Below are 15,624 nucleotides of genomic sequence, written 5' to 3'. Positions count from 1 at the left end.
CAATGATCCGACACGGGCTGTAACAGACACTAGGCTTAAATACATTCACAAACTAATCAAACTAACACATGGCAGCTGGGCAGGGACAACAGGCAAAGGGAGCAGATTGGAGGACACGAGGCGCAGGTAACAGACAGGTGGACTAAATCAAAACTAACGCAGGCAGACGCGACAGGGGCAGAAACCGGAACTATAAACGTAAACAGAAACAGAACCCCTCAAAATAAACCCACAACCCAACAAACCATGACAGAACCCCCCTCTCAAGCAGGGGAGCGTCGGGACAGGGGGTTGATGAAATCCATGTTTATTAATACAACGAACGGGAACAAAAAGCGGGAAAAACAGGACGGCAAAAACTAAGGGCGCAGGCAAGCTGGAAAAACGGAAAACAAACACTACGGGCAGGCTGGCAGGAATACACGAAACTGATGGGCGAGACGAGACGGGACTACAAGACGACAATGACCTGACACGACAGAGACAATGATCCGACACGGGCTGTAACAGACACTAGGCTTAAATACATTCACAAACTAATCAAACTAACACATGGCAGCTGGGCAGGGACAACAGGCAAAGGGAGCAGATTGGAGGACACGAGGCGCAGGTAACAGACAGGTGGACTAAATCAAAACTAACGCAGGCAGACGCGACAGGGGCAGAAACCGGAACTATAAACGTAAACAGAAACAGAACCCCTCAAAATAAACCCACAACCCAACAAACCATGACAACACCATGTATCGGTATACAGTACAATCATGCGTGCTGTATGTGCAGGATACATCAATATAACCTAAGTTGGGCACTTCGTCAGCACTGACGGACTGTCTGTCAGTCTGTCCCCGACAAAATAGACAAATGTTAATGAAACCGTCTTCTATAGTTTTAATGCAGGCAGTTATAAATGAGAATGGACAACCATCGATTGAATGTCATGAAAAGCATGATAATGCTATCCAATGGATATAATTGTCCCCTGTATTTCTCAAATGTTAGATATTAAACATGACGGTAATATAGCTTATTAACTGCTTTTATTTTCGTATTACACTTATATTACTGTGATGTTTCAATTGCAGTGTAATTGAACCGGAAACAGGACGTTAACTTTAAGTGTAAGTACTGAAACAGAAAAAAGAGTTTGTGTGAGTGCAGACAGGAGTAGTCCTGCACCTGAAGAATGACGTACCAGAAAAAAACAAGAAAAAAATCAAATGTCACCCTCCAGTGGTGGCAGAAGGTTGGGCAAATATACACATACGGACTGACGATTACATTTTTTTTCTGGCTGGAATTAATGGTGGACTGACAATGACGGAAAGGGGGTGGGACCCTGGTGAATGTCGGACCATTGAACCATTATCTGTTGCATCTGAGAAGATGAAACATCATTATTCATCACCTATCCCACTCTGTAAAATCAATCGATCGAAAAAATGACAAAAAATGACATTTTGACTGCTAAGTCCATACTCACTTCGAGTGATTCAGGTACTTTTGTTTCTTGCAAAAAAAACAAACTTTATGGCTGTTGTAGGTGTTATTCCAGGTCAGTTGTAGGATGTGCTTGGTTCTAAATAGGCTTAATCTTTTTCATTGGTTTGCACTCAGCAAGTACGTTAGCTGTGTTGCCCTGTGTGCAAAGGTTTTGCCATAATTGTTATTTACTTTATTTATTTTGGTTTAGTATTATTTTTAAGTATCAAATCTTGAAGCTATATTTATATATACTGCTTCTTTTAAAAAAGTGCAATAAATGTTTGACCAAACATGATGAATAATTGTGTTCGCAATATTGATCAAAATAATCGTGATTATTATTTTGGTCAAAATCGTGCAGCCCTAACACAGCCTAGTTGTTGACAACAAAGAGGCAACACTTTAAAACAGGTGCATACTATGTCGAACGAAAGCAGGGCCCACCAATAAGGTGCCCCCGGGCACTGGGTAGCCCTCAAAGATCACATGAATACCATGCAGACTTGTTTTGCAAATAATTTACAAGTGATAGCACATGGTTATTTTCAAGTAATTTTACTAACGGTTTAGCATATATAACATTTACATGACATATTACACTTGATTTACAACAGCTGTTTCTTAATTACTGTGAGAAATCACACCTAAACTGGTAGCCCTTCGTATTACTCAGTACATATATATATATATATATATATATATATATATATATATATATATATATATATATATATATATATATATATATATATATATATATATATATATATATATATATATATATATATACAGTATATTATTAATTATTAATTCATTAATTATTATACATATATATATACATATATTATATCATTAATTATTAATTAATGTTATTCAAACACAGATATGTGGAAATCTGATTTGCAGTTATGCAGTTATAAGTCGACCCTCCACATACGAGTGTTGAAAATGTGGAAAAAACAAAAAAAAAATCTAAATACAGTATATGTACTCTGAGATATACGGTAACTAATAATTTAAAGTGAGCATTGCGGTATATGCAGCAATACATACCTTCTCCTGCTGTCCATAGCTCAGGCATGGCAAGTACCACCCCCCATATAATATAACGATAACTAGACCTACTATTATATTTAAAACATAGTGTTGATCGTGAAGTCCACATTTATTTTTAAGTTTCTGAAATGTGATCATTGAATTTATTATTTTTACGAATGAAAATCAGTCTAAATTGTACACAGTGTCTCTGACACTTGCTTTGGTGGAAAAATACAACAAAACCAAGGAGAAATCTATTGTTATCATTTATCAAATACTGAAGTGTGAGGTGGATGTTCTAACAACTATCTAACAGCTACTCTTCAACACGAAAGACAAAATCATTTGGTTGCGCCTTTTATTGAAGCTTACAGCAAAACTGAAAAGCATCATTATTTTCGTCATAATGAGTGTTTATTGATGATAAGCAGGTTTCACCTCAGTACTCTCAGTGCTTTTGGCAGTGAATTACCTCATTAGCAAGTGGAGTTAAATTATGAGCATACATATGTAACGTAATGTATATTCATTCCAAACAAGACATTTTTTATCATACAAAATATTGAGATGAGTTCTAAAGCATCTTGAAAAAGACCATTTTTGAATACATTCACTTTATTGCAAGATTTTTCGAAAGCAAGCATATTGTCTTTTTGTCATCATTTGCATAGTTGAAGCAGTTGGTAGACTTTTCCCTCAAAGTAGTAGTTGTTACCTAATGGATTTGAAAAATACTTTATAAACTGGCCAAATTCATTCACAATTGGACCAAAATACAAACAGTTTCTTCTCAGCCGTGAACGTGACACACAGTACTGAAAACCACTTGCTGGCTGAAATCATCCTAACATGTCAGATTCCATTTATTGAAAAATACCAATCTATTATCAATCCAAAAGAGCAACAAACATAAAGCAAATCTTTCACTGATGAAAAGTGTAAAAATTACATGTTGTTATTGTCTTTCCATGCATCTAAAAATACAAGTAATGCCACAATTGAGCATAATCCCTCTCTTTAAAAAAATGAAAAAGAAAAAAATATAATCTAATAAATCTTTGTTTTGTTTTTGTTTGATGAGAAGAATAACTGCTTTCAGCATAAAATTCATTTCCCCTCATTTTTGTACCATTTTCATGAAATCTGCTTTTACAAAGACAGGCCACTTGGACATAAAGATGCATCAAGGAAAATAAAAATGTTATGGCTGACACGCAAGACAAAAGAAGGGTGTTTAAATGATTACATTTACTTCATTTTTACCATCCCTTTTTTGTTTAAAAAGATAGTTTGGAGTTAGACAAATTTATGTTTTGTATTTTGTAACAATAATCGCACGTATTAATTTGACTGAGTCTTTCACAAGTCCTACTTCCACAAATCTAAAGGAAGGAAGCAGCTTAACAAAAAGAATAGCACGTTTAATTGAGTACTTCATTTGAAATGCGAGTACATCTTTAAAGTCTTCTAACCGAAAAAAAAACATAAACAAAAACTGGAATTACTTTTAGTTTAGCATTTTAAAGCTGTAGACTGACATAAAATAAGTGCTACAGTAAATGAAAATAAACTCCCAAAAATGTACAGCTATACATTATTTATAAGTATTTTTAGTTATATTTGATCAATTAGCTTTTATAGAGGCTGATCATAAGTGTTGATTAAATTGACATCTTGGACTCAATCAAATTAGCAGAGGTGGGCAACTTTTTTTGCTGGTCAGGCATTTGTCATTCGTCAGAGCCCCGCCCACTTTCTGTCATCGTCGGCCCGTCATTTTTTTTCAAACCAGATGAAATTGTAATCGTCAGTCTGTTGGTGTATTTTTATCCGACCTTCCGCCACTACTAGAAGGCGACTTTTGACACTTTTTCCTGGTCCGTCATTCGTCAGGCGCTGGTCTACTTCTGTATGCACTCATCTATTTTTTTTTGTATTTACACTAAATGTTAATAAATTGTCTGTGGTTCTGCATTTACACTGGAGTTTAAACATACCACAGTAATACGCTGCAACACAAAAACAAACCCAACTCAGGGGTTTAACCTTGAACTATAATACACCATCATGTTTATCAACCTGCATCTAAGTGCATGTAGGACAAGAGTGCTATTAGCAATCATGTCCACTGAATGACATTATCGTACTTTACATGAGACGCAAAAGGCAGGTGTTGGTTCTCATTTATAACTGCCTGCCCTACAACTATAGATTATGGTTTCATTAACATTTGTTTAAATTTCACCTGTCACATACACGACAAGTAAAACTATATCTGGCGTTTCCCGGCCGAGAGCCAAACAGAGAAAGAATGCAAATTTGGTCCTCATTCATCGGTTGCTTGAAAGAATGACCGCCTTGCAGTGGAAACACATTCCGGAATGCTCTTATCAGCAAGCAATTTCTTTATGTAAAACATATTTAAAAAGTAACGTAACACAAAAATCTCTAAACACTTAATTTTTAAAATTACTTTTAACTTTTGGTCAGCAAGATTGTGTACAATATGCAATTTGGTTCATGAAACCAGGACTGAGAAAGGGAGCAACTACAAATAAATCTCTGGTATATTCAGATGTGTTATAGCTGCGAAAATGTTGTCCACTGCTTGATGGTACTATAAAGTGAATACTGGCATACTGACTGCAGTTTTTACTACAAAGTTGTAGCAATACAGCAGATAAATGTCAGTTGAATTATATTTCAGCAAGTAAAAAGTGGCGTGGTGGGCTGACAAAATCGGATGTAATGCCCATCCAAACAATTGCAACAACGGCTGAAAATTGCTATTCCGCCATTTTTGATTCGCTGTTTTCTGTTTGTTTGTTTGTTTGTTTTTTAGCATTCCCGTCATCCATTGGTCCATCGGCAAAATTGGCGTCCGTTGGCGACAGCCTGACAGTCTGTCGGTGCTGACAAACTGCCCACCTCTGAAAATTACGTTGGCCGTTTTGAAGTTTTTATTATTATTGGCACTTTAAGTCATCGTTCTAAACTTTTTTCACCCCGTGCAGTCACACATGGCAAGTAAATTATGAGAACTGTCACTAAACCAATCGGAAATGTATCAAATGCTCACACGTTTTTAGACATATGGCACTACATGTTTACATGAAATGTAGCCATTTTCTTACTAAACAGTATTTATAAACACCGTTTTCTTCCTAATTGACATGCACAGTTTTTGAGTTCCACTTCTAAGGTCACTTCTATTTTCCTTGATCTTATGTAGCTTTCTACTTATAAACAAATATCCAACATTCTACAACTTATATTTTGTAGACAATCACTGCATTAATTTCTTTCACAATTTTACTTTATATGTATATACAATGTATTTTAATGAATTTGTGAATGCGGTGCATATAATTGCCAGTTGAGTAATATATATATTTTTTGCTTTCTTTTTTTGTTTGTTTGTTTTAAGGCTTTCAAGAACCGCCTTGATCCGATTCTTTTGTCTCAATAAGATTTTGTTTACTATAATGGAAAGGATGACCATAGATGTGTAAATGCCACCCGCCCCGCGCCAGCCCCGGACAAAAAGAACATAGCCTAACTCTTTTTTTGCCTAGCACACATATTTGATTAGTTTTTGGCCCAACCAAAAATGCATTTTTTTTTTCTCAAGGAGAAAAAAGACAATGTAATTATTGTAAAAAAAATACCATGCAGCCAGATTCTACTATCCAACTCAGTGCTACAGGAAAACATGTTAAAACAAATACATGTTAAATATCTTAGGGTCTCTAGGCTTAAAAAAAGTGATGGGTTATTACTATGAAGTTTCAAATGATCGTTTTGGAATGGACCTGGGATTATTGGCGTTCATGAGCGAATGTAATTTTATCAGTTACAAAAAAAAGGTCCTTTGTCTGATCAGTAGTCAACATTCTTATGACTGCCATTGTGGTTATGTGCCCAACCTCAATGGAAACTCAATGGTTCTGAAAGAACTCATTGAGGGTGAAAATCTCAAAGAGGTTATTACTATCCTGTTTTGATGTAAATTGTTCAAGGGTCCAAACTTTTTTTTTTAACTACCTTTCTCTCATTCACAGTTCATCAGTAATCTCTACTTTGTCCTGAGCTACATTATGTTGACATATTACATGTTTTGAAGCACTAGCTCTATTATTCTTTAAGAGCTGCTTGTACTGCCCCAGGCAATATACAGTATATACTGGCCATTGGTTTTGGAGGTAAAGAAGATATTGTGAATGTTGGGGTCTTGATCTTCAAGTTGTTCCTCTGAAGTGAAGATGGTCTGTTTCTTCATCGGGATTATGACAGCTTGCCATGCTTTTATTGGATCAGGTGCTTAAAAAATAGATCATGTCACTTTGTTTGTTTGAGGTAATCTCCATTAAAAATTTCACACAGTAAATCCTCAAAAAGATGCTCCATCAAACTTGACAGCAGACAGGGCTTGAGCTGTAAGCAACAAGAGGTAAAAAAAATAAATAAATAAATAAATAAACAAAGCAATAATATATCAGAAGATATTTCTTTTCAGGATGACCTCATTACTTCAGAGGTGATTCTCACTTGGCCGGGAATGAACAGTTGTTTTAGCACAACATACTTTGGCAAACATATGAAGATCCTGATGATTTGTGGCAAAATAACATTGATATTTTTTTGTTTCCGCGTATGTTGTGACATGATTGAATGAGAAAATGTAAAATAATAGCAAACAATACCTGACAAAAAGAGAGGCTCTTCATCATTCAAAGCATTTACAATGACGTTGGGACATTGTGTAAAATGTAAATGAAATATAATGATTCGCAAATCCTTTTCAACCTATATTCTATTGAATAATGATACAAATATATGATATTTTATGCTCAAATATTCTTCACCTCATTTCTGCAGTTTTTTTGTATGCATTTTGAACGTGAAGACTGCAACACAAGCTAGGATGGGTGACAAAGGAGTGAAAGGATTAAGAAATACTTTGTAAAGCCTAACATTTCACAGGTGAATGGGGGCCTTTTCTTTTTTCTTTTGCGACAAAGTATGAAGAGTGAGATCACCAGTGAAATGTGTGGTGTCTCGCACCAACTTTATGGCTGGATTATGAATTATACTACACATTTTTGCCAAAAAATTTAATTCTCTTCATATCTGTCCTTTTGGAAACATAATCAACAATAAAGAAAGTCAATCCCCTTTTCTCCAATAATATGTTCCCACTAGAATTAAAGGGAGTATATCATTTTTCACATGCGCCTGTGGGAGGTTTAGCGGCATTATGATAAATGCAGCACAACACACTCCTCCTCATGCTGTCCGTAGCTATAACAGACATGCAATATAATACACATATAATATAATGTATATAATGTAATGTAACAACTTTAATGATAACTAGACCTATGATTATATTTCAAACATACTGTTGGTCGAGAAGAAAACATGTATTTGCAAGTTTTTGAAATTTATAATTATTTCATCACATAATAATAATAGCGGTCTGTGATTTCATTCATTCATTGTTTAATGAAAGACAGTCTAAATCTTACACAGTGTTACTTTAAAACAGCATTAATATTGAGTTTGTGGAAAATCATATTCAGTAGCAAAATCCACACATTTTAATCCAACTAACAAGATGGCCAATTTGCCACTTGTTGTCAACTGAAAATAACATAATTGTTGCTCAGGGCTCAATGACCTGCCACGCACCAACTTGCAAATGTCACATGACAAAACTCACAAAACATGATGAGCTATGATTGGACTGTTTGTGCTATAGTAGGTAGTTACCCATACTTGCCTTTTACAACAATAACCAGAATGAGAACATAGGTTTTCACTGATGTTTGGTGAATTTGTTTATTTAAGACATTTTGTGGCCTTAAATATCTCTCACAGTTCCAAACAAGAGATATGATGGTGATGATGGTAAGAAGTGACATATGATTACCTTCTACTACAGCAATCGGTGAAATGATGTGCTCTCATTGATTTTTGGTTGATATTTTGGAGAAATTATTGATTTTATTATCCCCTAAATGTCTTCTACTTCTCCAAAAGGCTGTATGTGAAGACTGTATGTGAATATGAGCAGCAGCGGATCATGGCCAGTGATTGCCTTCTACTCAAGCAATCAGAATGGTTCAAACTGATTTCATTGATTTTTGGTGAATATTTCTTGTCAATTTATGACATTTTCTTTGATCACGTTTTCCTTATTCCTGCAAAATAACGTATATGAAAAAAAATGTGTGCTGTATTAGGTAGTGGCCAATAAGGGACCATTTGGAATGTTGGCATCAGTTCAGTGGTATGGGCCTGTGTTAGTCCGCATAGCAATGAAACTTCAGAGAAGGCACTGTTACTACTGAAAGGTATAAAAAAGCAGAACCTTTTTCAAGCATGTCCTTTTTTATTTTAAGAAGACAATGCTAGGCTATTTTATTTGTAGGTTTTAAGTTAACACAGTGTGAACACTAGGCTAGCCTGCTTGCCTCCTGATGAAGATCTTCACCTTCAATATGAAGTGCATAATACTGTACATGAACAGAAACCTTGGACTGTGGAGTAACTGAAGTTGTACGTCAAGCAAGAAAAAAATCCTGCCAAACATACATCAATCCACCCATCCACCCATTTTGTATAGCCGCTCATCCTCACAAGGGTCACAGGCTTGCTTGTGCCTACCCCAGCTGTCTACAGGAACTAGGCGGGACACACCCTGAATGGTTAACAGACAATTGCAGGGCACACACAGACAAACAAACAAGCATTCATCCATCCAATCACACTTAAGGACAATTTAGTATGTGCAATACCTGCCATGCATCTTAAGGTTTTTGGTAGTTGCAAAGGTAAAATTAAAGTAATACAGCATTTAAAATGGGCCAATCCCAGGATTTTTGTCACCTGTTGTACTTGTAGGCATCAAATTCACAATGAGTGGACATTTACAAAAAAAGTTGATCAGTTGGAACATTAACTCATTCACCGCCTGCCCAAGTCAAAAAGGATTTTTAACATATATAGCTATCAATGGCAGTAAATGCAGCCAAGTAAAAATGATCTTTGACATCAATATAGAGTATAATTAAGGTTAGTGAATGGGTTATATCATTAGTGTGTATTGTGTAGTGTATTTAATTTAATGTACAGTTAGTTGAAAAGGATTCACAAATCTCTGCATTCTGTTTTTATTTGGCCTACATCCCAACTTCATTTAAATTGGGATTGCACATCAAATCCACTGTACAGCCTAATTTTCATTGAATGCCAATGAAAGTGAAAGTGAAAAGTGTATCTATTCATTTTTGTCAGCCAGTGATAAAAATAAAATAAAGTCAGCCAAGTCGTGAGAGGAAACAGGGTTGTAAAAAGGTTGGTTGTGGTGAACAGTCACTTACCTGGTCCGATTCAGGCATTCATTATGAGGAGGTGGGGAACTCAGCAGAGGAAGGGGAAGGGTGCAGGCTGGTTGGGGAAGTGGGGGGATCTGGGAGACACTGGGCTGAAGTGAAATGAAGGTAGGTATAAAAAGAAAGACAATGCAACGCAAAACATCATATCAGCAAATCAAAAGGAGGAGTATTGCATTGTGTAGCTAAAAACGGACGTTTTTGCCTTCGAAACAGACAAACATATTTTGGCTTGTGCCTGTTACAGGGTTCATAAGCCTGTTTAAAACATTTCTCCAGCACTTTGACAACCTGTTCAAGGTCCATTGAATATGTGCCCAGTAGTACTGTGTGAGTGTGTGCAAAGTTTGGTCTTGATCCAGTACCAGGTGAATTGCAGGCCAGTAAGGATAAGGTCTATTTTTTTAATATCTAAGGTTGATGCATCATCAAATTGCTGAATCTCGATTATCTTCATGATCTTTTAGCATTTTTAAGACATTTATATTTTATTATAGTTTATGTTATTTAACAGGAAAAAGCAAGGGCACAATTTGGAATAACTTTAACTTTAAGTTTAACTTTAACTTAATAACTTTCGTAAATAGAAAATGCAAGGTTTTCCCTTTGCCTATTGATGTCAATGTTAGTCGTATTTTCTTTAATCCTTTCACAACTGATTCTTTTCACTTAATGAAAAAAACAAATGTAAAAACTCTTTTTTTTCATGTTTACATGTTTATAAGCCTAGGATACTTGGGAACTTTGTTAAAAAATTACCACTTCCACAGATTAGGTTACAGGTCTTGGGATTTGGATTTGTTTGTCCCATTGGTATTTGATAATAATAATAATAATAATAATAATAATAATAATAATAATAATAATAAGAAGAAGAAGAAGAAGAAGAAGAAGAAGAAGAAGAAGAAAAATAACAACAATAATGATATAAGCGTGCCCAAGAAGTCAAAATGATCACAAAACGCCTAGTAATCAGTGTAACCAATAGTAAAACATACATATATAGCACATATTATCAATGAATTTCTGCAGTACTAGAGCCATTATTTCATGAGAAATTTGTCATGTTCTGTGTGGGTTTTTTTCATGGAGAGTTTACATGTGGGTTTTGGGGTTTTATTTTGCCTTTCAGTTCTTGTCTTCCTCGTGTCTGCCTTTTGCATTAGCTTGATCCCGTCCACCTGTTGTTCGCGTGTTCCTGCCCCGTGTGTCAGCGAATCAGCTGTTCCTCGTTGTTGTCATCAGTGTCTTATCTACATAAGCCATAGGATTGTTCAACTAGTTGTCGGGTCATTGTACGTCTTCCCCCTGCTGTCTTGCTGTCACCCTACTCAGGCATTTATCCTTCCCATGTTGTCTCCTGTTCCTTGTGGTCCCCAGTAAGATAGAGTTTGTTTTTAGCGTTTTGGTTGTACTTTGTATTTTTGGTTCCTTCCCTCCCAGCCTCAGTTTGATATGAAACCATTATTTGAGCCTCATCCCTCTCAGTCCTGCATTTTTGGTTCCCTCTTCCTTCCACACCTCCACTCATGATGCCCAGAAATGACAAAATTGTGCAACGCAAGCTACCTTGTTGACAGTCGGCCCCGTCCCGACTTTTGTATGGAAGAGTTACCAGTAGCCACTAGAATCTGTAGATAGGTGTGTAATGAACCGTTGGGTGCCATGTTATTGCTACCATTCTTATTCCCACTGCCATTTTCTCAAAAACGCAGGGACGCATTGTCCCAAAGGAAGTGAAAGGGTTTTCAAACAAAGTACATGACATGACCACTGGAAAATCTAATTGTTTCAAGATTTAGAAGGGGGTGAGGAGCAAATGGTTCCTGCTTGCCGTTGACGCAGAAGCGGTCAATTCGAGAAACCTCACTGAAACCGGTGCATACAACAGTGAAATTGACACTAATATATCGATCTAATTGCGCAAGTCTGCGCAGCGAGTCAATATCGATACTTGTCATGGGGTTAGGCATGAGGCGATCTCAGAATCTGAAGGTATGATAACCTTGAGCAAAAAGATGACGGTATTGAAAATACAGCAATAAAATATATAGTTTTAAAATCTTTTTTGGTAGCCATTTTTCTAGATCATATCAACGGTGTTATTTTTAAACAAACATTTACCATGCACAATAATACAAAAAAATAAATACACAATATTTCAAAACATGATTGATTTTAAATTAACTACCGTCAAGGAACAGTAGATTGTTTGAATCAATTATTCAAACCTAAAAAGAAGTCAGTTGGATCCCAGGCTTTTTCCATTCGCGAGCCAGTGGTCTGGAATGTCCTACCAATGAAAGTTCGCGCAGCCACTTTAGTAGAACTCTTTAAATTCCAACTAAAAACACATTTCTACACTCAAATATTTAGTTAATGGGTCTGTCTGACTGCAGGTTCCTTCTTCTTCCTGCCCTCTTCTGTTATTTTTAGTACTCGGTTGAGCGTGAAAGGGGGATCCTCCCACCTGCGCTCCCTTCTGAAGGTTTCTCATTTCAACAGATGGGGTTTTTGAGTTTTTCCCTTCCTCTTCTGGGCGCTTTGTTTAGGGGATGCAGTTGTATATTTGTGACGTATGATCTGAATGATTTCTTTTTAATTTGTGAAGTCCTTTGAGACTGTGGTGATTCAGCGCTATTCAAATAAACTTGCCTTGACCTGACTTGAGAGTGGAACATTGCAGCGATTTGACACATTTTAGTCATGCGGAATAACTGACATGACAGGTGACGTGTGGGACCAGAAGTCCCGCGATCACCACACATCACCCATTAAAGCGACAATCAAAATGACATAAACCTGAAAATTGGCTGTATGAATTTTCCAAATTGTTGTTGAGTTAGTAACATTTTTATTACCGTTTGGAATTAGATACCACATTTGGGAAGGAAATAATGATACACAGATATTGTGCATCACAGTTTGCATGGTAAAAGAAAAGTATTGGATTTTGATTACACGTCATGGACTCAAAAAGCTTTAGAAATATCTGTTGAGCATTGTTAACTGGGCACAGTGGCCAGTTTCAGACAATAGTCCACACAGGCAAAAACAATCTTTATTATGCACGTGTTTTTCCATTTCTAAGTCCTAAACAGGCAAGAATTTAAAATTTTTTAGAGCAATTTAGGGGTATGTTAGAATTTAAGCAATGCCTGGCAGACGCTTTCGGTTGTTTTGTCTGTTTAGACTATTGGCCGAAAGCGGCTGCTGTGCCCAGTAAAAGATTAAAGAATTCGTTTTGGCCGAGGTACTTCAACAGTTTTAATTTCTATAAAGGCATATCAACACTTAGTAAATATTTTTTTGATGAACTAACCCTAACCCTTCATTTGCAATTCAGTTACATTGAATGTGGTTTTCGAGCTTTTAGCGCATGATTAGGAAGGTGTTACTAGAGCTAGACCGTCTAGTTGCTGTTACCTTCCTTGCTCTTCATCATTCTATCCAGTTACACCCAGGGCGCATATCATTTAGTTGGAACCAGTTCAGACTGCAATGCCACACATAGTCACATGGGTTGGGCTTAGACATCCTCTCTGTGGGTGGCCAGCCAAAGTAGAATAACAATAGGAATCGTTTTGTCATAAGGCAGACCTTTTTCCACTTTCTTTAGAATAAGTCTCAACAGCTGTCTAATTCATCTTTCTGGAATACAGTAAATAATTTAACAAATATCATGCAAGGCTTCCGTTAATCACTATTAGCAAGCATTAAAGATAAAATAAATTTTAAACCTTCATTATCTAAAGCTTTTTACAGAGTTGAGTCACGGGGGCAGCAGTTTTAGCAGGGAAGCCCAGACTTCCCTTTCTTCAACCACTTGTATTTATTATTATTAGTAGTAGTAGTAGTAGTAGTAGTAGTAGGAGTAGTGGTAGTACTAGTATTTGTCCATTCAGATTTCAATTTGTGTTGCTGTATACTTCCAAGGCTTTCACACTCAGGTTTGTAGGCCTCATACAAATTAAACGACACAATAGTTTATGTATTTATTTGAAAAAATTGAACCAAATACAATTTTTATTTCCTACTTTCAAGGTTATACGCAGTCATTTGTCCTCTGATCGGTTTGAAGCAACTGTAGTGAGAGTCATTGCATGAAGTGGGGAGAAGACGGCCGGAGGCATACATCGATGTACCTTACTGGAAATTAACTTTCAACATGGACTTTTCAAAAAAATGAAAAGAAAACATGGACAGTGAGAGGATAACTCGGACAATGCTTGTCCAATGCTTGTTTTCTGCCACTTTTGCTGTGGGAACAGCTAACCACTAATTGCAAACGCGGATGGAGATTGTCTATACATTTATAAGCATCTGTGGTGTATTTTACTTCAAATGTTCCATTCTTATGGCATTTGATTGGATATAATTCCTGTGAACTGTTATAGTGTATTGTAGAAGAGATTTGGAGTTAAACCTTGTAATGGACTCAATGGTGGTCTTGTGAGAGATTTCTCTGACTTTAGTTTAGTGTGGGTTCAGTTCTAACAGAAGTTGGAAGTGGGAATTGCTGGAATTCTCAATATGTCTTGCACTGACTGACAACAGAACAGTGTTTTGTATATGGAGAGCAGTCAATAACTAGCTAAGTGGGAAACGTGTCCTCACCTGAGAGAATCCGGCTACGACGAGAGGCTTCAGCAGCTAGAGCACAGGAGATCTCAATGCGCTTCTCCTGCTCCTGCAGTTGCTGCTGGGAATTGACTGGAGCTCCGCCCTCTACAGGGCCATCCAGGACAGGAACTACATTTTGCAGACTGATATGTGAGAAAATTGAAAACAAAAACACAAAGGTGAGAGAGAATGTTAGTGTTGTGTGTACATAATAATAATAATAATAATAATAATTATTATTATTATTATTATTATTATTATTATTATTATTATTATTATTGTTATTATTATTATTGCTGTTGTTGTTGTTGTTGTTGTTTTAATTATTTTAATACACTACAGTCAGAGTTCCCTCTAAGGCACACCATTTTGCCTGCAGGAAGGTTTTCTCTGACCCTTGAGATGATTGATTTATTATGAGAACCGGCCTGCAAGGGTTACTGCAGCTTGCAACCCACAGGTGTTTTACAAACACCAGTACTACATTTTCCACAATTCAGCGGTGGCGCAATTTAGCAGGAGGCAGTTTCATTTCATCATTCATAACAAGTTATTAGCTAGCATAATAGTAAAAGTCATCTTTCAGATAGGGCGGCTCAGTGGCGCAGTGAATAGCACGTCCGCCTCAGTTCAAAGGTCCCGGTTCAAATCCACCTGGCTCCGGCCTTCCTGTGTGGAGTTTGCATGTTCTGCCCGAGCCCGCATGGGTTCTCTCCGGGCACTCCGGCTTCCTCCCACTCCCCAAATACATGCATGGCAGGTGAATTGGACATACTAAATTGTCCTTAGGTGTGATTGGGCGCGTGATTGGTCGTTCGTCTCTGTGTGCCCTGCGATTGGCTGGCAACCAGTTCAGGATGTCCCCCGCCTACTGCCCGAAGCCAGCTGAGATAGGCGCCAGCAATCCTGCGATCCCCGTGGGGATAAGTGGCTATAGAAAATGGATGGATGGATGGATCTTTCGGATACCCAACAAAAATGTGAAAATCCAAAACGGACACTGAGAACTGGGGTTTTCAAACAAGGTGAGAGTCGGCTTACATGTTCACAATGGTTGCTTGAAAACGTGTGTTATCTGTGT

The 15,624-nt window shown here is 36.9% G+C and overlaps 1 protein-coding gene across 8 annotated transcripts in view; it reads right to left on the bottom strand.

Moving 5' to 3' along the window:
- Nucleotides 1-2,864: 2,864 nt before the first annotated feature.
- The window catches only part of plekha6 (pleckstrin homology domain containing A6), a 70,644-nt gene continuing 57,884 nt past the window's right edge, over nucleotides 2,865-15,624 (bottom strand). For 7 of the 8 annotated variants that reach the window (XM_088423187.1, XM_088423189.1, XM_088423190.1 and 4 more), the window contains 3 exons: nucleotides 14,538-14,686; nucleotides 9,909-10,012; nucleotides 2,865-6,957 (listed from right to left, as the gene is read on the bottom strand). In XM_088423187.1, the coding sequence (XP_088279313.1) occupies nucleotides 9,930-10,012; nucleotides 14,538-14,686 (232 nt within the window). In that variant the 3' untranslated portion in view covers nucleotides 2,865-6,957; nucleotides 9,909-9,929. The remainder of the gene's footprint in view (nucleotides 6,958-9,908; nucleotides 10,013-14,537; nucleotides 14,687-15,624) is intronic. The other variant, XM_088423188.1, reaches the window with a different exon arrangement.

This window comes from Hippichthys cyanospilos, chromosome 9, assembly GCF_059441005.1.
Source record: "Hippichthys cyanospilos isolate Australia breed blue-spotted pipefish chromosome 9, RoL_Hcya_1.0, whole genome shotgun sequence".
Classification (NCBI taxonomy): Eukaryota; Metazoa; Chordata; class Actinopteri; order Syngnathiformes; family Syngnathidae; genus Hippichthys; species Hippichthys cyanospilos.
Note: the sequence above shows the minus strand (reverse complement) of the source record. Positions and strands in the feature narration are given on the sequence as shown.